The 21046-nt window shown below is 57.7% G+C and overlaps 7 protein-coding genes across 8 annotated transcripts; 3 read left to right on the top strand and 4 right to left on the bottom strand.

The window, feature by feature from the left end:
• Positions 1-589: 589 nt before the first annotated feature.
• On the bottom strand, positions 590-2458 carry GGTG_09419 (hypothetical protein; the record flags this gene model as incomplete). The annotated part of the gene is given in 3 exon segments (XM_009227267.1): positions 590-1903; positions 1916-2293; positions 2391-2458. The coding sequence occupies 3 exon segments, from the start codon at positions 2456-2458 to the stop codon at positions 1000-1002; spliced, it is 1350 nt and encodes a 449-aa protein (XP_009225531.1). The 3' UTR covers positions 590-999.
• Positions 2459-2983: 525 nt separating this feature from the next.
• Positions 2984-6122, bottom strand: GGTG_09418 (hypothetical protein). Its single transcript, XM_009227266.1, has 2 exons — positions 5966-6122; positions 2984-5879 (listed from the first exon to the last, which is right to left on the bottom strand). The coding sequence occupies exons 1-2, from the start codon at positions 6008-6010 to the stop codon at positions 3639-3641; spliced, it is 2286 nt and encodes a 761-aa protein (XP_009225530.1). The 5' UTR covers positions 6011-6122; the 3' UTR covers positions 2984-3638.
• Positions 6123-9533: 3411 nt separating this feature from the next.
• GGTG_09417 (hypothetical protein) lies at positions 9534-9864 on the top strand. Its single transcript, XM_009227265.1, has one exon. The coding sequence runs from the start codon at positions 9541-9543 to the stop codon at positions 9808-9810; it is 270 nt and encodes an 89-aa protein (XP_009225529.1). The 5' UTR covers positions 9534-9540; the 3' UTR covers positions 9811-9864.
• A 541-nt stretch (positions 9865-10405) lies between these two features.
• Positions 10406-15179, top strand: GGTG_09416 (the record flags this gene model as incomplete). 2 transcript variants are annotated; one of them, XM_009227264.1, is made up of 4 exons in its annotated part: positions 12471-12638; positions 12731-12947; positions 13016-13579; positions 13661-15179. In XM_009227264.1, 4 exons carry the CDS (start codon positions 12471-12473, stop codon positions 14020-14022), a joined length of 1311 nt encoding a protein of 436 aa, XP_009225528.1. The 2 variants fall into 2 exon arrangements, with proteins under 2 accessions (XP_009225527.1, XP_009225528.1); XM_009227263.1 differs by having other exon boundaries at positions 10406-12638; positions 13016-14022.
• A 34-nt stretch (positions 15180-15213) lies between these two features.
• GGTG_09415 (hypothetical protein) lies at positions 15214-16185 on the bottom strand (the record flags this gene model as incomplete). The annotated part of the gene is made up of 2 exons (XM_009227262.1): positions 15214-15448; positions 15772-16185. The coding sequence occupies 2 exons, from the start codon at positions 16183-16185 to the stop codon at positions 15413-15415; spliced, it is 450 nt and encodes a 149-aa protein (XP_009225526.1). The 3' UTR covers positions 15214-15412.
• Positions 16186-16927: 742 nt separating this feature from the next.
• On the bottom strand, positions 16928-17594 carry GGTG_09414 (hypothetical protein; the record flags this gene model as incomplete). Its single annotated transcript, XM_009227261.1, has 1 exon — positions 16928-17594. The coding sequence occupies exon 1, from the start codon at positions 17519-17521 to the stop codon at positions 16928-16930; it is 594 nt and encodes a 197-aa protein (XP_009225525.1). The 5' UTR covers positions 17522-17594.
• A 204-nt stretch (positions 17595-17798) lies between these two features.
• Positions 17799-20719, top strand: GGTG_09413 (hypothetical protein). Its single transcript, XM_009227260.1, has 6 exons — positions 17799-18309; positions 18675-18693; positions 18807-18965; positions 19094-19189; positions 19301-19358; positions 19432-20719. The coding sequence occupies exons 1-6, from the start codon at positions 18289-18291 to the stop codon at positions 20039-20041; spliced, it is 963 nt and encodes a 320-aa protein (XP_009225524.1). The 5' UTR covers positions 17799-18288; the 3' UTR covers positions 20042-20719.
• Positions 20720-21046: the final 327 nt, after the last annotated feature.

Here is a 21046-nt window from a genome sequence, read left to right as displayed (position 1 = left end):
GTTAGTTCTACNTTTCCCCCTTCCCCCCCCCCCCCACCCTTCCCCTGTTTACTATCCGGTACCCTGGGTATTCATGGCCACCAGCGGCTATACATGTATAAGTCTACTTTTGTGGTGTCGTCGAAAATAAAAGCAAAGGCGAGAGAGGAGGAGAGAGAATGGATGGCGACGGGGTCAGGAAGGTCCACGTTTTGCTGCTTTCTATCGTGGGCCATGATGGGTAGATATTTGGAGTCGGGGGCGTTGATTTTTTATTCCTGTCAAAAACTACATGGAGCAAAGGAACGCAACAAGACCCTTATGGTTCTTATTTGTTGTTCCTTTGCTCCATTCTCATGGCTTGTTGTATTCATGTTGGAATCATCTCTCTCTTCCACGGCGGCACCTGCACGATCCACACCGCACTCTTTGATGTCAGATGTCATGCGCTTGTTTTGTCTTTTTTCGCCTCTCTTCTCCCCCCTCGAATCGAATCCTCCATTTCCTGCACAAGGAGCCATAAGTGGCCACACCTGCGAAGCCTTTCTTCTTCGCTTGTCTCGATTGTTGACTGGAAGCATGCAACCAACGGGGTTTTCGTTGGCTCCACGCGCTCACAATTCTCAAAACACAAGGGCGACTCCTTTCACGCTGCAATGAGAATCAGGAATAACACAGACTCAGTCATTACTTTTAAAATCCACTCTCTTCATCCTCATTCCGCTTTCTTCATCCTCATGAGGAAGAGTTGGGTGGGCTTCGCTGTGCGCAACCTAGGACTCTACCTAGCTAGCACCTATCAAGAAATGTAGAATGTAGCGCGAGCTCCCAAGCCAGAGCCGCTTCATGCGCGGTCCTGTGGCCAGAAAGCATGTGCCGACCCGCCCACTAGATACATATTATGCATTACCGCGAGATGGTTGCCAGGACTCGAAAGTACAGTGGCCAAACAATATATGGCCAAACAGGCCTTCTGATCGGCTCTTCGCCCCCTTGTAGAAGCTGTGTGTTTTTTTTTTTTTAGCAAAAGACAGGCAGAGGAGCCTCCTCCGTAAACTCATCCTCCCGAGTCTCAAGGTCGGCCTCATCGACGAATAGACCCTCATCCTCGTCCGACTCGAACTCCACCTCCGCCTCATCCTCATCCTCCACATGCGGGACTGGCGACGAGGGCATCATGGCCTCCATTGTGAGCGGGTCGAGGAAGAAGAGCCGGTGTCCCCGATATGTCGTGGCCCAACGGAGGAGAATGATCAGGAGGCGACCGCAGATACGCATGATTCTACCGGCCACGATGAAGCTGAGCTTAATGGTGCCCAGGACGCGCATGAGGGCCAACCAGGGCGTGACAAAGGCGTAGGCAATGGCGTGGAAGACGCCGTGAATGCCCAAAACAAACAGGCTCGCAGCAGCAAAAGCGGCGGTGAGTCCAAAGTCGATGAGAAGGCCAGCAGCCGAATGGGCGAAGCGGGCGCCCAGAATCGTGGCCATGCGAGTCTTGTGGTAGGCGCCGGCGCCCACGAGCTGGCGCTGCGCGCCGTGGCGGACGAGCAGCTCCTCGGCGACTCCAGCCAGGCCCGAGTTCTGTATCTGCTGAGCCGCGTTGCGCGCGCTCTCGATGCGGGAGGAACGTCGCGTGGCAGCGCCGCTGTTGTTGCCACCGCTACGAGCCACATTCTCATCATTCGCGGCACCACCACGACGGCCGCCACGTCCACTGCGACCGGCACCCCGAGTGCCACGGCCTGCTCCCTTTGCTCCACGGCCGCGTCCACGGCCTCGGCCTGCTCCCCTCCGGGAAGGGGTCGCCTGTGACGTGGGCGTGGTGGGAGTCGGCGGGGTGCTATCGATGCCAAACGATGGTGGGGTGGGCAGGCCCCCATAACTGTCGGATTCAGTCTTGTCGCCGTCGAGCCGTCCGGAGCTGTACTAGGACTGCCGGGCGGCCGCGGCTGGGTGTTGGGCAGCAGCAGCAGCAGGTGTAGTGTTGTTGGAGACGCCTCTGGCGGGAGCAGGAGCCGGAGCGGGTGCAGGAGTGGTGGCGGCGATGACTTGATCGACGTCGTCGCGCAGCTCGGGCAGCGCCGTGCGCATCTCGCCAGCCAGGATGTCGCGGAACGACTCATAGGCGTGCAGCTTGCCTCGCATGAGCTGGTTGCCGCGGCGGACGACCTCGACGAACTCGCGCGTGTAGATGTCGGGGTTGCGGCCGTTCTCGACGTACTGGATCAGCTCTGTCGGAACGTGCGGCAGCCGCGTCGAGCTGGCCGTCGAGACAGTGTGGATCTGCTTCAGGGTGTTCGAGAGGGATTTCCTGGGAGGGGAGTCAGCAGGAAGGACGGGTCAAGAGGACTGTGGCGTGTCCATCAGGTTTGGGCAACGCGGTCCGTCCCAGAGAGGGGAACGCTCACAGCTCGTTGGCGACGACTTCCTTGCTGGACTGCCCTCCGACATTGTCGTACTGCGTCACCTGGACCATGACCTGGTACAGGCCTTGGATGACATCCTTGAGCTGGTCTGCATTGACAGCTTGTTAGCGGCGGCGGACAGGCCATTTCCGAGAGAGGCGCAGGGCTTGCCTTCGACTTCGTCGATGCTCTGCAGACTGGCTCCTTCAGTGCGCGCCATCGTGATGGACACGGCTTGAATTCTCTGGTCGGTATTGAGAGCAACAGGCGAAGAGGGAGAGACGAGCTGTGGCGACAGTGTTGGCGTCCTGGCAATCGAAGCGAGGCCAGCCAGTAGGTGGGAGGTAGAGGTAGGTATCGACAGCCACGATCGCGTGCGGATTGGAGTTGGTCTGGAGCTTCCCTAAATGGATGGCTGGGAGGGGTTTCTCCGACCATTCATGGCGACGCCCTGACGTCGCCTGCAAAGTGGGCCCGCCCTGCCGAGAGTTCAGCGGCTCAAAGCCAAGGTCAGTCTACTGACGTCTCGAATACAATCAGAGCAGGGAGAGCAAGATTCAAGCAGTCACGACATCCACTGCAGCGGTTAGGGAAGATGCACCGAGCCAACACAATTATCAATTTTCCACTGCCCGGTTCAATCCCAATCTCGATGCTAATGTACAATCGTAAGTGCCAACAAATCGTTTATCCCCGAGAGCAGGGATAAAAGAGACGGAAGAAAAGAAACCAGAGACACGCGGCAGACGAAGAAGTCCACTGCCATCCGTCGGCACACATGGGAAGAGCGGCCTGGATCCGCCAACAGTGCCAAACAGATGATGATTCCGCGTGTCCGTCGCCCGGCCCATAGCCAGATAACGTGCACATGGTTCCGGCCTCGGCCGTCATCAAGCACCAGCTCCATCTCTGTCTTGTTCAAAGACATGACTCCGCAAGCCAATCCAAATCCCAATAAACCCACACCCAGCGCCAACCAAACAGTCATGAGCGCAAGCCTCGCGTCTTAGGACAACGAAGCTTACGCCGTAGAGGCGTTACAAGAAGGAGTGAGCCTCGAAAAAAAAAGAAAAAAAAGTGGATGTAAACACAATTCAAGAATGAAAACAGTTTTGGCCGAAAACGGCCGGATACGCCAATGTCAATCGAGACCAGCGGTTGAAAGACATCGCGTGAAAATATTTCTGGGCAATATGTCGTCGACGAGCAAAAAAACAAGGATCCTTGTCTCTGTACGGGCCGCCGTTCGTCCTAGCGGCGCACCTTTGGACGGGCGAGCATGTTCAGCCGGCTAAGGCTAAGCTTCGCTGACCTCTTGATCGGGCTCGGCGACTGAGTCCCGATGCCAGGGATCTGCGACGGCTTCGCAGGGGTGCGTCTAGAGGGAGAGAAGAGTGACCTACGTGCCGTGCTCGCAAAGACACTGCCGGAAGACGCGCTCGTTCCTGCGCGTGGAGCGAGAATCGCCTCCCCTTCAGGCGCGGGCTCGTGACGTCGCTTCTTTGCCGCACGCTCAGCAGGCTCCCCCTCCCCGTCCTCGGGGTCCGCGCTAGCCCGGTGCCTCTTCTTGTTCTCCAGGCCATGCTTGACCGCGGGGAGAAGAATCTGCGGATTGCGGTTCTCCTTGTTGCCGCGACTGCTACCGCTGCTGCTGCCACTGTCGATCCCACCGAACTCGGCGATAGAGGACGGAAAGCTGCCAGGCATCAGGCCCAAGTGCGCAGGCATGATCGAGGGCCTGACATGGCGCACGCTCGACTGTCCCCTCGTCCCACCAAATCCAGTCGGCGACGTACTGTCGAACCGGATAGTGTGGTCGCTCCGAAAGGTGAAAGTACCTGGAACGGTGGGGGCTGGCGCACCCTTAGCGTCCTCAGTAACGGTTTCCTCAGAGGGACCAGCAGCCGGGTTGTCGTCCTTGGACAAGCTGGCCGACAGATCAGGGTATGTGACACCGCCATCGTCGACACCCTTGCCATTTGCCGAGTCCAGGTTGGGGTAACGGACATCGGCCAGGTTGGCAAACGTCTTGGAGCGCGGGATTCCTGATTTCAGGGGAGAGGGCGAGTTCTGGGACACCAGTGCAACTGTAGCCTTCTTGGCATCCGGTGTGAACACGACGCGCTTGATGAGTTTACGCGATGGAGTCGTCGCCGGGACAGCAGGCAAGGGCTTGTCGAGGCTCAGCGCCGAGGGCGTCTTGGACAGCAAGCCAGCAGCCGCCGACGGCATTGGCAGTGCACTCTTGGGTTTGGCAGCGCTGCCAAACCTGTGACCTTTAAGGATGGACTTGACCCGATCGAACCGTCCCGGCGTGCGGACGGGCGCCGCCTCCTTCTGTTCTGTGACGAGGTTGCTCGTGGTAGCAGACTTCTTGAGGCTTCCAGTTGCCGCCAGCCGCATGGAGCCGCCAGTCTGGGTCTTTGGGAGGGCCGACTTGGCCAAGGAAGCCTTGGTTGGCGTCATAAGAGCTGCCAGGTTCGAGTTGGTGTGCGATCGGGGCACACTCGCCGCCGTCGCGCTGTCCTTGCCGGCCGTGGTTGGGCGAGGGATGAAGCTTGCGTCCCTCGAAACCGGACGATTGCTAGAGGCATCATCCTCCAGGTTCTGCCTGACGCGCTTGACGCTAGAGGGGCCGGCGTCGGGAAACAATAGGTTGGGCTTCTTGGCAGCAGAGGCAGGGCCACCACGGGCCGTGGCAGAGGGAGCGGGGATGCCCGAGGCCGCAGAGCGCGCCGACTCGGGATCAGCCAGGTTGGCTTTGGACTGCGTGCGCTTAACACCCCTGGATAGAGGCGTGCCGAACTTGGCCGCAACGGTGGCGGCAGCCTGCTGCTGCTGTTGGGCGCGCAAGGCAGCCGGGTGGTTCTCGATCGAGTCCATCTTCTTGAACTCGGCCATATGGACAGAGCTGAAGCGCCCGGCCTTGCCTTTCGCCTTGGCAATCTTGCGGCCGTTGTTCTCGGCCTCTTCCAGGCTCTCCTGCTCCCGCCTGGCGACAAGGTCGGCCTTGATGCGCATCGCGTCCTCGCGGATCTCGTCCATCATCTGCTGCGCCCGGGCGCTAAGCCCGCTGGTCGCCACCGTCCTGTCTCCGGTGGGACTAGCAACACGGAAGGTGAAGGGCGACGACGGCGGAACGGCCGATTTCGCCGATGGTGTCGCAAAGGGGGCCGGCGCGGCGGTCCGGCCGGCCAGCGCCGGGGTGGGAGAAGAGCGGAAGTCCTTGTCCGAAGGCTTCTTGATATCGGCGAAGCCCAGGTGGAGGGCCGAAGATGGAGGTGCCATGGTGTTGTGGAACTTGCCAGGGTGCATCTCGGACATGGGTGGCTTGACAGGAGATGAGGTCGCAGGGGTCTGGGGAGCAGGAGATGAAGGCACTGGCCGGTTGCTGCTCTTGTCATTCCTCCGAGGGTCCTGGTCCTTGGGACTGGGGCTCTCGTCTCCCTCGGCCACGCGCCCGAGACTTGTCGTCGAGGCAGAGGCTGAAGGCTGTGGATGGATGGCCATGGCCGTCGCGTCAGTATGTTGCTGTTACATGTCGCTGGTGTTGTAGCTATGTCTCCTGGTGGTCTCACCTTGGTCGCGCTCGCCAGTCGCGCTGATCGACGAATGCGCGCCATTTTGGGGTCTGTTCTGTTGGGTTGCTAGAGAAAATCAACGATAGAGTCGGGTGGTTGGGTTGGTGTGGAAGCCGAAAAAGAGAGCGCTCGAGCTGTTGCGGACGCGGCCAGCAGATGATGTCAATTTTTGAGCTCTGCTCAGCTGTGATTTGTTGCGGTGTGTTTTTGTTTACATTCCACGCGGGGGTGCTCCACCAGCAACGGTGGTCTGTGCGGTGGTCTGTGCGGGTCGGGCGTTTTCCTCGTCGGAGAACCGGGCTCCACCCTACCTCCGCAATTGGCCAGTCCAGTAACACCACCTCGGGCCAGACTCCAGCACGAGGCCACCGCACAGCTGTTTGACTCTCGACAGCCACTGACAGCCCAACTCCACAGCCAACATCTCATGTGTTCCTCCTGAGACCACCCGACACCTCCATGGCCTGACCACACAACACCCGCCACATAGGATATGAATGCTTTGTTGTTATGCGCGTGGCGGTGTATGCCTAAATCCATCACCCCTACTTCTGCTTCTTCGCCTCAACAACATGTCCATCTCCGTCTTGCCACCTTGTGTCCCATTGCTGTGGCTAGCCACGCGCTTGGGATGCACTTGTATCGGCCGCGCTCCCTTGCTGCCCCTTTTGTGGAACAGTACTCGAGGAATACATGCATCTGCCCTTTCGGCTTTCTGACTAACGTAACCACTCGAGCACCTGACATTGTGGCAATTGCAGATTGTTGTCTGTCACGTTTTATTTTCCTGGTTCTCTGACAGCACCTGGATACTTGTGCATCTGTGTGGTTGCTTCCTTTGTGACTGTCCAGCAGGTGAACACATGCGGCGGCTGTCATTGATTGACAGCACCGATATTGCCGACCGTCAGACAGTGTCACCACACATCCATCAGTGGATATGAGAAACGTCTATCTGTCCTTGCAACCTGAGTTGCTGCTGACCCTCCAAGTCTCAGGGGATGCTGTTCCTGCATGAGGAGCCACTCGCCCACTCAACCTTTCTTCGGATGAGCCATTTCGCCCTCTTTCATTGCATCTTAACACCTTAGCTTATGGCCTTTCAGAACAAGCATGGCTCTCATGTCCGAGATCATGGTCGCCTCTATTTCCGCCAGAGCTAGGTAGATTTCAGGCCAATGAAACCCTCGAGCCTCACAACCAGGCGTATCACTCGATTTTGTCTACCGCCCCAAAAGAACAAGGACTGTCGATCTCTGCCTGATCAAGACTCGATCGAAGACCAAAGTGACGCGAAATAGCTTCCGGGTTGGGTTTTGTGCAGCAAGCCACACGCCAGGGTTTCGAGATCCCTGAAAAATATCTCAACCGCCCAGGTAATAATTGGGAGCTGAAAAACCCTCCCCCCTCTTGCCGACCAAAACTCAGTGTTCACTGCTCGGGCGAGACAAGACTAGCGGGCTTTGGATCGTCCCTAGAATTTTTCTCGAACACCTCGTGCAGGTGCGGGGGGGTTGCGCTGGCATATCTTGGCGCATGCGAAGAAGCGAAGGAGGGTTGGATTGCGTCCTTCCCACATCCCTTTCACTCAAAGCACCAAGCATTTCCTTGCCCACCCCCCCTCAGCTGCTTGAAGGATTTTCATCACGCATCAGGCCAATCAGGCGCGGCGGACGGCCAAGGCAAGGCGAAGAAGCACAAAAAAAAGGGGGCGTTTGGTGCCAAGGTGGCGGGTGGGGTTTGCATCATGGATTTCTTCATCGTGCTCGTGTGCGACCACCCACCATCATCCATAGGCGCCGTCGACGAAACCTTCTCATGGAGCAGCAACCAAAAGAATGCAGGCCGGGGACTTCTGCACACGCCGGAATCGCCTAATGCGCGGGCATGCGGGCGGGCTCGGTGGTCAGCAGGAGCGGCAGCTGCTTAAAAGGAGGGGGCGCGCGCTTGGCAAATGAGGCTAACCGGTTCTCTGAGATGTTCGCATGTGGGTTGTTGGCTGGCGAATTAGGCGATGGGAGGCACGGCTGCTTGCTGTCGACAAACTGTACAGCTTCGGGACGACGTCGTTTTCCCGACGGAAGTTGCCAGTCTTTATGACCAAAACCCAGGGGCATTAAGACTGAGACCGAGGCGAGACATGGAGCGAGCGCGCTGTGAGGGTTTCGGTCTCCGGCCTCGGCGTCAGCGTCCCATGTAAACCTGGCCGAAGTCATGACGGCGAGCACTACAGAAGAGAGTACCGAAAACACGGTTCCTCCCGGAGCCCCGACATCAGTTGATTGGCCCGGAACGCAATTCCAGGAGCAGAAGTCGGACGCGGCCCTCTGCGCCGTCTGGTTGGCTGGCCGGGGCCTGGGGGCTGGGGGAGGGGGGGTGTGCAGGAGTCTGGCCGCGCTTTGCCTCTGCGGGTAAGACCAGCCGATGGGCGCTGGATCCCAGCATTTCTTGTTGCTGCTGGCCTTGGCTCCTGCACGCGCGCAGCAACATCTCCGCGGAGATGTCCACGCCGGTCCATGTCCTGTGATATTGGCGTCTTTCTGCCCCGCCTCCTCTTTTCGAGGCACCAATGAGTGGGCGGCAGTTCATGCTGTGCCCTCACTCCGTTTGCAGCCGTGCCTTTTCCGCGGCCAGCGTAACAGGGCCGGACAGCCAGCTGCATCGAGAGTTCTTGCCCAGCGGAATTGAAAATTGAGTTGCATGTTAGAGCGATGGAAGGAGCCCCGAAGGGTCGCTCGGTCAAGGCAACGACAAGAGACAACAAGAGACGACCTTGATCCAACCTATTTTCGGGCTTTCCCACTGCCACATCTAGGCCGGGCCAAACGGCTTTTTCAGACAGGATGGTCCATTCTTTCTCATAAAGACCAGACCAGAAACAAGAAACAATATAAAAGTCGTGTCGTCAGAAACAATCGGCAGCCTCTCGGCAATTTGACTTTGACCCGAAGAGGAGGGAGAAAACAAAGTAAGAAGAAGAATGACGAAGGAAAAGAAGATAGACACTAGACTTGCGTTTTCAACAAAACAAAACGCAGGCGACCCGGAAAACGCACACGACCAGACTTTACGCGGGCGGCTTCTAGTCCAGCGGGTTTTGGTGAAACCGCAACTCTTCGGCTTTGAAAAGGCACATTGGCCGCAAGTACCGCTGGTCGCGGCGAGTTAGTGCCAGGGAGCTAGGTCCTACCCTTGGTGGGATGTGGACCCCTGATCCGAGGGCCGGACGGACCAGCCAGGTGCCTCCTCCATCCTGGAAGCGTGCGTGGTCGCCAGCAAGAGAAAAGCTCAGGTGACCTGGGATTTTTTTCTGGGGCTGATGCCAGGGCCTTGGCCGATGCTTCGAGGAACGGAGTGGTGGTGGACACCTTTAGGCATTGGCACACACGCCCCTCCACCCGCCTCAGAAATGCACAACCGGTGGTATGGAAGTTGAGCATTAGCCGCGTCCGAGAGACCGGGGTCTCGGCTCAGATGTCGTGTCCTCAACGGTGTGCGACGGACGTCTACTGCCCTGTGCTGCCACGCCGCCCGGTCAAGTGAGCGGCGCGTGCGATCATGGACTCTGGGTCATGGAGCACAGCACGCTGGATCAAGATGGGCAAGGACCGGACCTGGACCCAGGCCTCTCTGGCCCGGCGTTCGTGGGACATCGTGACTACGGTGGCTCGGCATCCACAAAGGGAGGCGAGTGGGTGGCGGCCATGCGGACTGGACTGGGTGATGGGGGGAATATCAGACGACGAGTCTCCGTAAGGGCTTCGCCGCACCACCCCGGCCTAGTCCCCATCTTCCGCTCTCGCCCGTACTCGAACGATGAGAACACGGGCAGGGAAGGATGAAAGTCAGGTTCTCATAGATGGTAGCCAGTAACCCGTCATCTGCGCGGGCATGACACAAAACTGGGTGGCGGACTGCTGCAAAACCAGGAGTGAGTCGATAGTATGTATTGGCACCTGTGGCCGGAAGGCATCCTGGTTTGTAGTAGACGAGGGGGAGAGGCGAAAGCATGCGTCTTGTCGGTCTAGAGGTGCTGGCTGCTGTGATGTGACTGACCCCGTCCGCAACCCGCTAGACCAAAGTCGCCTGGCACACGGGCTGGTTGGCGGGTTGGCTGGCTGTGGCTGGCTCGTTGACTGCTGCGTCTCTACTGGCGGGCGGGTTGCGGAGACCGCCAAAACGCAGCAAAACGCAATGCAAACGCTGGCCAGAAACGCTGTCGGGAGGGGGCGAGGGCTGCGTTTTAAGAAGAAAAAAACCAGAAGGGAAAATGCAACGGTGGGCCTGGCGGGGCAGCCTCCATGCAACCCAGGCCATGGTCCAGGTTCCTGTCCCCTTCACACTCCAGGCAGGGCCATGTGGAGACGTCTGGTCGGTCACGTAAGCGAGACGAGCTTTGCTGCCCCAAGTCCTAACTGTGCTAATGGGGGAAGACTTTGACCTGGGTGCCAGGAACTTTCCCAAGGTTATAACGGGCACCTGGGCCGCCACGTTCTGGTTTCTGAGAAGTGAAAAAGAGGAAAAGGTTCTCGTCCCGATCAAGTCAGCGCTTCCAGTGCATCGTCAGTCAGCCAGGGGTGCCCTTTTCTCTATCTTGTCGTTTTGGTGTTTCCTCTTTTGCGTGAGGAACGAACCTCCTCTGTTCTGACGCCGCTTTTCCCCTGCCTCTCCCTAGCATCTTGCAGCGACTGCTTTTTTTTTTTTTTTTTTGCCTTGTTCGCTAGCAACAAGTCAGCAAATATTTACACAACGCTTTCCCCGAGTCCCAGACACAAAAACCAGGCGGTGGAGACGCTTGCGACGAGACAAGAGGAACACACACCACTCTTCAGGCCAACCAAGACACACCCGCTCCACCTCTTACCCATCATTTCTCCCTCACCTGTCAAAAGGAACGGCGGTGGTCTGGTAGAGGTCGGGAGGAAACAGAAGCTGCAGCAGCAGTGGCATGCAAGCCACGGCAAGTTCGAGGCCGTCTTGCCTGTCCACCTACCAAGGAGGTACCTACCTAGCCTGGCAGCAGCAGCAGCCACTCCACCATCAAGTGTAGAAATCCCATACCGCCACTGGCTGCACGGCCTGCCCGTCTGCCCACCACACGCACACCCACGTACCTCTGCCGTCTAGGCACTTTTCCCCGCAAGAACCTCGCTGTGCCACCCGTGTGTCTGCTTCGACAAAACGAGCCGCCTCCCGCCCCGTGCAGAAGCTGGCCAGAGAGACACGACGGAACTGTGCCTCAGCCCGCCCCGAGAGCACCAGGGAGAAAAGAGGACGTGACGGCGGGACTGACGAGTGGATCGACAAGAAACCCACCTTTTTTTCTCGCCTTCCTTGCACCCATCTTTCCGTCCCGAACCAGCCCACTCCAGAGCACCACTCCAGCCAGGGTTACCACAACGCTTCCAAGCCGGGCCTAGTGGAGGGCAAGAAAAAAAATTAGGACTATTGCATGGCTGCGGAAGCGGAGGACGAAGAGGAGCTGACACCCAGTCTTGGTTGGGGTGCGGCTGCCGTGCCCAGTCTCCATCTGCTGCCACCAATACGGCCCTGGCCCCGTCACTTGCTGGCCCTGCCATATTGACCCCCTTTCCCCTTCTTTCTTTTACATAAAAATTACACTTGGGCTTCCTCCCTCCCAGCACCTCGCACCTGTCGCTGCCTTTTCTCTTATCTCTGTCACTTACGGCACCGAAACACCAAGCCGACAAGACCTGGAGATCAGAGCCCAGCCCAGCCATCAAACCCGCCTCTCCGGATTCCCTCCCACCAACCCCTGCGCGTCCCTGTCCGGTTTTTTTTTTGGGCCGAACGACGCCTTATCTCTCGGATCGCTCAATTAACGTTGCCGTCACCCAAGCTGCCGGGAAACGGCCGTCACTTGATTGGCGCCACCCGCAACCTCTTCGGCTTTTTATCTTTGCGAGATCTCGGGCCCCCTTTTTTTTCTGCCCCTTGCCCCAGCCGGCACTCAGCCCTAAGCCTGCTCCAAGGGGGATCATCCTTTGGTCTTGCAGCAGCTGCCGCCTGCCGCTGCTGTCGTGCATTTCTGTGCACGGCAACTGCCCGCTGCGGAGCCACTGCCATTTTTGTTTTGCTCGGTGCCCACCACACCGAAAAGCGGCCTCTACACTGACGCTTTCCCCGTCTACCACACCCACCGCCCGGTCCGAGAACTCGGCCATCAGACGGCACCGTTGACTGCCACCACCTTGGGCCACACCCCCGGGGCTAACACTGGCTGACCCCTGACTGCACCGTCGTCATTCCCGACGTGCAGCACATACCACGCACAAGCCCCTATCCCACACCAAGGATTGCGCATCACCACCCCTGTTTCTGGATGTCGATCCCCCGGCGATTAAGTGGCAGGTAACTGGCACTTATACCAACGTTAACTTCCTTTTCTGGCCCAACCGGCACTCTTTGGTACCTTTTGCATATTCTACGGCGTGACCTTGTCGCTGTCTTTTACAACCCCACACACACTAGACAGGAAGGCATGGCAGACAAGATGTCCATCGACAAGAAGGACCCCGTCAAGGACGACAACAGCGAGGAGTCGCTCGGTTCCAGCCCTGAGGGAGAGCAGCAGCCGCAGCAGAACAGCAACAATACTCAAGAGACGCAGGAAAACCAACAGCCTAAACGCAAGGGCGGCCGCAAGCCAGTGAGTTTTTTTTTTGTCTCCAGGCAACACCCCCCCTGCCTGTCTCACCATTGTCGACAAGGAAGCATTCTTTGTGCTAACCCAACGTCTAGATATATGCTACCTCTGAAGAGAGAAAGCAGCGGAATCGCCAGGCCCAGGCTGCCTTCCGCGAGCGCCGCACCGAGTATATCAAGCAGCTCGAGGAAGCCATTCGCGTGCACGAGCAGAACCTTCACCAGCTGCAGTCTGCTCACCGGAATGCCGCAGACGAGTGCTTGATGCTGCGTTACAAGAACTCGCTTCTGGAGCGCATCCTCCTCGAGAAAGGTATCAAAAAGGCAGCAATCAACGACTTACACACCACCTCTCACACAACTAACCGAACTCCGCTTTAGGTATCGATGTCCAAGCCGAACTGCGAGCCAAGACCGGGAGCCCCAACCTGGGGCCGACGCACATGCCCCAGAACCTTGTGCAGCCGCCACCCATCTCGAGATCCCTCCTGGGCCGCCATCACACGCGCAGGTCAAATTCAAGCATCGCTCCCAAGCTCGAGCAGCCAGATCTTTCCGCCACCACGGCGCTGCACCCGCCATTAGGAGGCGCGTCGGCCATGTCGCCCAAGAGCCGGCACGCAGCGTCCTCGCACTCGGCCTCTCCGACCACCACGGCCTCCGTCTTTGGTGGATCACCTGCCGCCTCTGGTCCAGACCACGTTGCGCCGGGAGTCCGCCCCCCTCCGGTAGGGCTGAAGCAGCAGCCCCCAGCCCCCATGGCCCACATGAACGGCATGCCCGCCACGGGGCCCCCAAGAACGATGCAGCAGCAGATGCAGGCCGCGGCCCAGCGCCACGCCATGCAGAGGGCCGCAGCCGCAGGCGGAGCGCCCGGTGGCGTGGTCACCACCACGGCGGCGCCCTTCTACACGCCCGCGTTCCAGAGCCACATTGAGCAACTAGGCAAGCTGACCCGCCCCAACAACAACCCCGCCCCCCCTCCAATAGAACTCTGTAGTCCTAGATTCATTTCCGTCAGTACAGAACAGGAGTACGATGCCGCGGCCGACATGCTCGACGACGAGGCGCCCGACACGCCCTCGGGCCCCGGTCCATATCCGGGCCCCCACTTCGCCGGCGAGCCCCAGCCCATCAGCCTCTCGAGCCCCGGGACCACGACGACGGCGGGCGGCACGCCTACGACCATGGCTCAGCACGCGCACCACCACGCGCAGCAGCACCACCACCACCACCAACACGCGCACGGCCAGCAGCAGAACGGGGCGGGGGGTGGCGCATACCCGGCCATCATCGATCCCACCCTCGACTGGGGCGACCCGTTCGGACTGAGCGCCAGCATGGCCTTCCCCACGCAGTTCTCGTTCGACACCAGCAACATGAGGTGAACGGACGGCAGGCCTCGATACACATGAACTCAACCCTCTTTTCCACTTTTACATGCACTGCCGGAGACGGCGGCTCCTGATGATTACCCAACTCAGGGGGCGCCCTGGCCCGCACCTTTTTTCTCGTTGCAGAACTTTACAACAAAACGACACAACGACTTTAATGTCCTTTATTACATACGGAGAAATAGGAGAAAAAAAAGCGGTTCTTTCCATCCACACGGTTCGGGAGGGCGGTCTAACGAGTCAAGAATTTTCGCGATACGCTACGGAAATACCCAACACGGTGGACATTCAAAACAGGCGCTCGTGGGCTCAAGGTGTTGTTGTTCTTTCTTTTCTTCTACTTCTTATATGCCTTTGCCAGATCACATCTGTACAACCCTCCCATCCTATGCTATACTATATGGGTGATGAAGTTTCGGCCCTTCATGTCTTCCAACCTGTACAACTTGGGACTTTTTATCCTCTACTTTATTTGTCTAGTATACCAGGAATGCGGTGGAAGTTTGGGGGCTGGGGAAATCGGAAAAGTTCTTGATTTTTTTTTTCGGAGGAGCCGCAACAAACAAAAAGAGAAAACATGAAAAGATATACCCATGACTTTGTCGGCTGCATCCTACGACTCTTGTATTCTTTCTGTTTGGTTTACTGCGTATCTTTGTATTACTTGTTTTTACCTTTCCTTACTATTGTTCCCAGTTTGTGTCGTTCCCGTGTTTTTCTTCTTGTGTTCGTTGCGTATGGATGGGGTGCTCGAAAAGCTACGGTTCGAGGCATGGGCGAGAGAGAGAGAGAGAGAGAACCTTTGCAGCCTTATCGACGGAGAAGGGGAGTAGGTGCGAGGAGCATTGACTGAAGCTCAGCAGCATTAACGACGACGGCAACGACGAGATGAGCAAACTATGCCGACAGGACGACCCGACGACGGTGGCGGCATATGAGCACGCCAAGTAGACCGACGACTACATTTGTGCCTATATATTTTCACCAGGACTTTTTGCAGGTGGGCACGCTTTTCTTTTCGGGACGCCCAGTATCTGTCGTTCAGATTGCCAAGCAGATAGATATTCAACACGAGCTACTTTCGTACCCCAGGGTTTCCTTACTTCTTTCCTTCCCCATAGTCATCATTCATTCCCCTAGCTCTCTAGCACGGACCGGTCGGTCACTAGACCGCTCAGACGCTCCGGGGCCAAGCGAGGTGCGTGTGTGGTCACCCGGACACCTGACATCGGGCTCCACCGCCCTCGGCTCTCGCGTCCACGGACTAATGGTCTGGGGATTGGCCTGCCTGGCCAGAATCGGCTGTTTTTCCTTTATTCTCTCCACGTTTTGTATTGGTTCCCTTTGGCTCCTGCGTCCTCGGGGAGGATAGCGCAGGAACTAACTACACAATAATCTCACGTCGGGAGGTCCCATGTACCTAGGCCATGTCGTGTAGTGTAACACACGGGAGAAAATACCAATCCTGTAGCTTTGAATTACACGAAGACACGAGGACAAGACATCACGATGCTGGGCCCGGGCCAAGGACTGCGGCTCCAGATTGGCTTGGGGTGAGATCCAGCAAAGGGCAGACAGATGACGCACGCTGCGTCGACACGGTCAGAGAACGCCAAGCGGTTCTAGACTCGATTCTTCCTCCTGCTCTCCTTTCAGAGTCACCGAGCTCCCCAGGGGGAGCCGATTCGTTCTAGAAAGGGGTGCGACATCGTCGAAGCCGGAGAGCCACGACGATGCTCTTACGTACACCTTTGCAAGGGGGCGGGAACAATGCTGGCTTTGCATACGAAGCGCGACCTTCTTGGCAATTAGGTAAGTAGGACTTTTGCTTCTTCCTTCTTCTCTTTCACTGCAGAGCCCGCTGGAGCCGGTGCAGGGCTTGGCGTGGGCCATTGATCGTGCCGCCCTTTCCCACTGGGTGCCCGAGGCGAGGGCGTGTGTGTGTGATGTGGGCATCATTCCTCTTCCTTGGCAGCCAGCGAGGTGCGTGCCCTGGAAAAAATCCGCCGGCAGGCTTGGCCGTGCTGGATGAGTCCCCCCCAGGCATCCAGGTGTGCCAGGCTCCTCCCACCCTAGTCGGCACATCCAGGGCTGGTACCTGGGCCTTGCCTTAAAGGTGGCCCAGGACCCCATCCGCGAAAACGCAGGAGCGCCCATTGCGTTTCCTCTGCGTCTTCCCAGCGTTTTCGACCTCTGCGAACCCCTGCTGCGTTTTGGCGAGGAAAACGCAGCACATCGTGACTCCCTGCCCTGCGTTTTTCGCTTCTTGCGTTTGCGTTTTTGTGCTTTTCTCGTCCATGGGCGCCGCCACCTCCCGACAAGGACCAAGGATTCGAGCCGAGCCACCCAAACTGGAACAAGATGGGGAGGCGAAGAAGACAAAAAGAGATTCGGTGGATCTGCCTTGGCATCTTTGATTCAAGTCCGAGATGAGCGACGAAACGAGGCTATCCCGACCCGACTTCACGACCTCACAACGTGGTCTACTCAATGGCACGGACGGAGCTGCTTCCTTCGACATCTCTGCAAAATGACGGGGCAGTTCAATATCGAGCCTTTGACCCCTCATCCTGACAAGTCGACGAGGCCACCATGTTCCCCTACAACATCCCCCAAGCGAGAAAGACGCAGCGATGCCATATAAGATCGACCCATCGACGCAACAAGAGCCCGATTCTACGCGTGGTTACCGTCTCCTGAGATGACTTAATAAAGCCCAGCAAACCCGCTCTGGCTGTAGGTATGCGAGGCCCAGCCACCCGAGATCGCGATCGGCAAAGCAGACAGGTAGACCACCACGCCACGCGGCGCGTCCTCCACCCTCCCAGGCGCCAAGGAATCGTGAACAGGACCCAAGCCTCCGCGGCCTCCCGCGGGTCCCGGGGGGAGGGGGCTGTTCTCAACCGCCGCCAATGACGATGATATCGGCGAGGACGCACGGCCCACCAGGGTCTCTGTTTTCTTGGCCTCTCATGATGATGCTTCTGTACTCCGGGCCGAAACGAGTGATTGAAGACCCGTGGGCCTCGGCATTGGGCGTGAGATGGTGAGGTTCCCCACTCCTCCGATACCGGAAGCTTGTGCCGAGTTTGTAGAAAGACAGTGCCACTGCAGTCCTGTCCTCCAACGGAGGGACCTTGATGGTCTTGTTCTTGTGGTGACTCGTAGCTCCTTCGCCCATCCTTGACATGTCGTAGAGTCTATTCTCGAGGTTCTCCGGTATATTGTGCTGTTCTCGTGGAGATCCTAGCAAGTTGGAATCACTTTTGTTAGCTGTAGCCGCTGCAGCACTGCACTTGTACTCATCCTGCTCGAATATAATCTCATTACGGCCCGCTATTCTCACCCTCCTCGACATCGTCTGCGACTTATACGGATTTGTGCCAAGCGTGCCTATGCGGTCTGAGGCCGCATGCGAGCTGCGGCGTGCAGGCACGACAGACCGCGAGGAGACCACGTGGGTGATCAGATGAGCTGATGTAATGAAGCTCATGAATATCAACACGAAGCAAGACCGACTGCCAACCAGCCATGCTTACGTGCGTACACTAAGTGCCCCTGGCACAAAAGCCATCTTCTGCACCAGGAGCTTACCAAAGCATGCCTGCGGGCAGCTACCTACAAAGAGCTCTTGCGTCGAGTGACCTGCATATGGCTGTCCCGCCGCTGGTTGGAGGCTCCATACGATCAGCTGAAATGCACAGCAGAGACTCGATGTGTTCGTCATCGTGCTGACAGCTGCCAGCACTGAACCCTAAAGAGCTCTGCTGGCCCGTGCACCACAACCCCAAACAAGAGAAAAAGAGTGGAGATCAACAATATTTTGAGCTCGTCTGGTCTTTTTGGTGCGCGCTCGTTTTCCCAGCAACAGGAATTTTTCAAAAAATACGGTTGAGTTTGACGAGCCAGACAGAGTTGTGGACTTGAGCCTCTCCCCAGAAAGCCGAAGTGCGACCCAAGGGAGAAAAAAAAAAAGCAGAGAAAAAAGATCCGAAGCTCGAGCCAACAACGGGACCACAGTCCAAGTTTTTCCAACCCTGCCACTCGCTGGGCCCCATCAAGAACCACACAACTTCTGCCCGCATCTCGCATCCTCGTAGGGCCAACACCACCCGGAAACCTAACCACCTGCTTTGTGCACTTGAATCTCTCTCCCTGACATGTCCAGATAGGCGTGTCATCCACCCCAAAGTCATCTACTGAGTGTCGCAAACTTCGGTAGGCCTTTCTCGAAAGGCGAATTGAGCCGGCGCCGTCAAGATGACTGCCGTAGAGTCCAAGGTCAGTCTCTTTGTTCATCCGAGTGCTTGCTTTTTCCTCCCTCGATGCCCTCAATACCTCCCCGCCCCAGATACCCATCAGCTCGTCGGCAGCCTTGCGCTCTGCCATCACCACCTTCACGAAGCACCGACTTGGGATATCTCGAGTTTCCTCACATCGCCCCTCCTTCCCATGCGTCCTCTACCCCGCTACATGGATAGGCCAATGGCCGGGGTCAATGGGTGGTCATTGTCGCGGCATCAAACAATGGCCCAGTCCGCCATCTTGATCGTCGGCGTGGGGCATTGGCACTGGGCTCTATGCGCATGTTGTCAACATATTCGAAAAGAGACCATACTAACTCGCGCATACACTTTTCTCTGCAGAACATTTATGCCCTCCTCGGTATACCCACCCGCTTCCCTAGCGATCGATTCGATCCCATATCGGGTTTCGTTCCATTGTTGGATCGGCGCGTGGCCTGCCTGCTAACCTCGTCGTCTCTTCTATCCGGACAGGCAATGATGAGGAGGACTCGGACACTCCCAAGGCGCCCGTGAAGACGGTCGACAAGACGTCGACCCACACGAACAAGCGCAATGCTGGCGACGAGCGTCCCCGCGGCAACGCCGCTCCTGCTGGTGGCCCCCGCCGTGGCCCGGGTGGCAGCGAGGGAGGTGTGTACTTTGATTTCGTGCCCCGCGACTATGTCCGTCTCAGGTAGACGGCTAGCGCAGGACGCGGGCTGGGTTGTGACCCAGAGAGCCCAGTAACACATTTGTTAACTCTACTCTTAACCACCTAGCTTTCCGCGACCGCAACGCCGGATCTGACCGTAACCGAAGCAAGCCCACCGATGACGCCTCTGGTCGTGGTGGTCGCGGCGGCCGTGGCCGTGGAGGTATGTGAAGCCTTTCCCCTCATTTGCGCCGCCTTGGCCAGCATAAAAATGGGCATGGCGGGGTGCTGAGCCCCACGTTGAATTTTGGCACTGACTTTGAGCGTAATCCAGGCCGTGGTGCGCGCTTCCCTCGCGAGCGTGATGACCGCCACGCCAAGAACCTTCCTACGTAAGCTTCTGTCCATCAACCAACGGCCAAGTTCATCTCGTTGGTCGGACTTTCACTGACACAAATGTCTCAGCGGCGGTTCGGAGAAGCAAGCTGCCCAGTCCTGGGGCGCCACCGAGGGCGAGGCTGAGCTGAAGGACGAGCAGGCCGGCGAGGCCGAGGCTCAAAAGGAGCATGATGCCGACGCGGCTGCTGACGACAACGAGCCTCCCGTTGAGGAGGACAAGAGCGTCTCTTACGCCGACTATCTCGCCCAGCTTGCCGAGAAGAAGCTTGCCCTGGAGGGCGATCTCAAGGTCCGCAAGCCCAACGAGGGTGCGAAGCTCAAGAAGGAGTGGGTCGCTGCGAAGCCTCTTGTCAAGGATGAGACGGAGGACTTCATCGCCGGATCCGGAGGCAAGGCCAAGAGGGAGCGTGAGCGCAAGGTCAAGCAGGTCGTCGATATCGACCAGCGTTTCGTCGAGGCGCAGGACCGCCCCCGCGGTGGTGGTGGCCGTGGCGGCCCCCGTGGCGGCGCTCGCGGTGACTTCCGTGGCCGTGGTCGCGGCGAGAGTCGTGGACGTGGTGGTGGCGAGTTCCGCGGTGGCGGCGAGTTCCGTGGTGGCCGTGGCGGTCCCCGTGGCGGCGCTGGCCAGCCCATCAACACGAGCGACACCTCTGCCTTTCCCAGCCTCGGCAGCTAAGCGACCAACGCTCGCCCAAAAATCCGTCTTCTGTGGAGCGTGGGAAGGCGAGCCCATGGATCCTCTTGTCAACATTGCTCTCCGTCTAATCAACATGAGGGGAGCGAGTCGGCGAATGAGCAAGGCGGTACACACGTTCTGGAGATGTTCTTCAGCTAATGGCTGGTGGCTGGTGGCACATGTTCTTTGTCCCTTGCGGTCGTAGAACCGGCCTGTGGGGATGATGAGCCCTGAACAAGTTCTAAACCCCGGCAACGTCCGGTATCAGCCCTTTTCTCTCTTATTTCTTTTGCCTTGTTTTTTTCCCTTGCGGCTGGTGTTTGTACAAGGCACTACAAAAACGGTTCCCGCTCGATGAATTTTCCCCATATGGTCTTTTCGAATGCACAAAACAGTCTTCAAGCATGGTCTCTTTTTCTCTCTGGCTCGGGCTTTCCCGAGAAACGGTATGGAAAATGGCTGTGGCCCCGGATGGGGAGGAAGCCACGGGGATTTTGGCCTTTTCCGACGTATAGGGCCACATATCTTTTATCAGCATATCTTATACTGGTAATCAGGCTCGTGGTTCTGGAGGCTATACGACTAGATCGATAGGTACTCGGTTCTGCTCCTGTCAGTGTGTGGCCCTGGTGGAAATAGCTACTACTCATATCAAGATATTGAACGGTGTCAACGACATGATGTCCACGTGCTGGTTCTGCGTGAAGCGGATGACGAGCTCCCGGTCCGCTCAATGCAGGGCTGATTTCCCAGAACGGGAAATGCCAAAGTCCTTGAGGCACGAGCGCATAGTTTCCTGTCCTTCGGCGGGCTGTGTTGTTCTTCATTAGCGCATTGCCACTTGGGAAGAGTGGCGACGCAGCACGCTTGCAAGCCGAAAAGTCCTTGATTTAGTCGCAATACCCCGGGGGGCGGCAGAGCTCATGGCTGGATCCCTTGAATCTCTTTGTTGGTACTGACTTTCTACTGCCCTTTTGTGACCCGACGAACAATTGAGGACAAAGG

This window comes from Gaeumannomyces tritici (genome assembly GCF_000145635.1).
Source record: "Gaeumannomyces tritici R3-111a-1 unplaced genomic scaffold supercont2.5, whole genome shotgun sequence".
In the NCBI taxonomy this organism is placed as follows: Eukaryota; Fungi; Ascomycota; class Sordariomycetes; order Magnaporthales; family Magnaporthaceae; genus Gaeumannomyces; species Gaeumannomyces tritici.
Note: the sequence above shows the minus strand (reverse complement) of the source record. Positions and strands in the feature narration are given on the sequence as shown.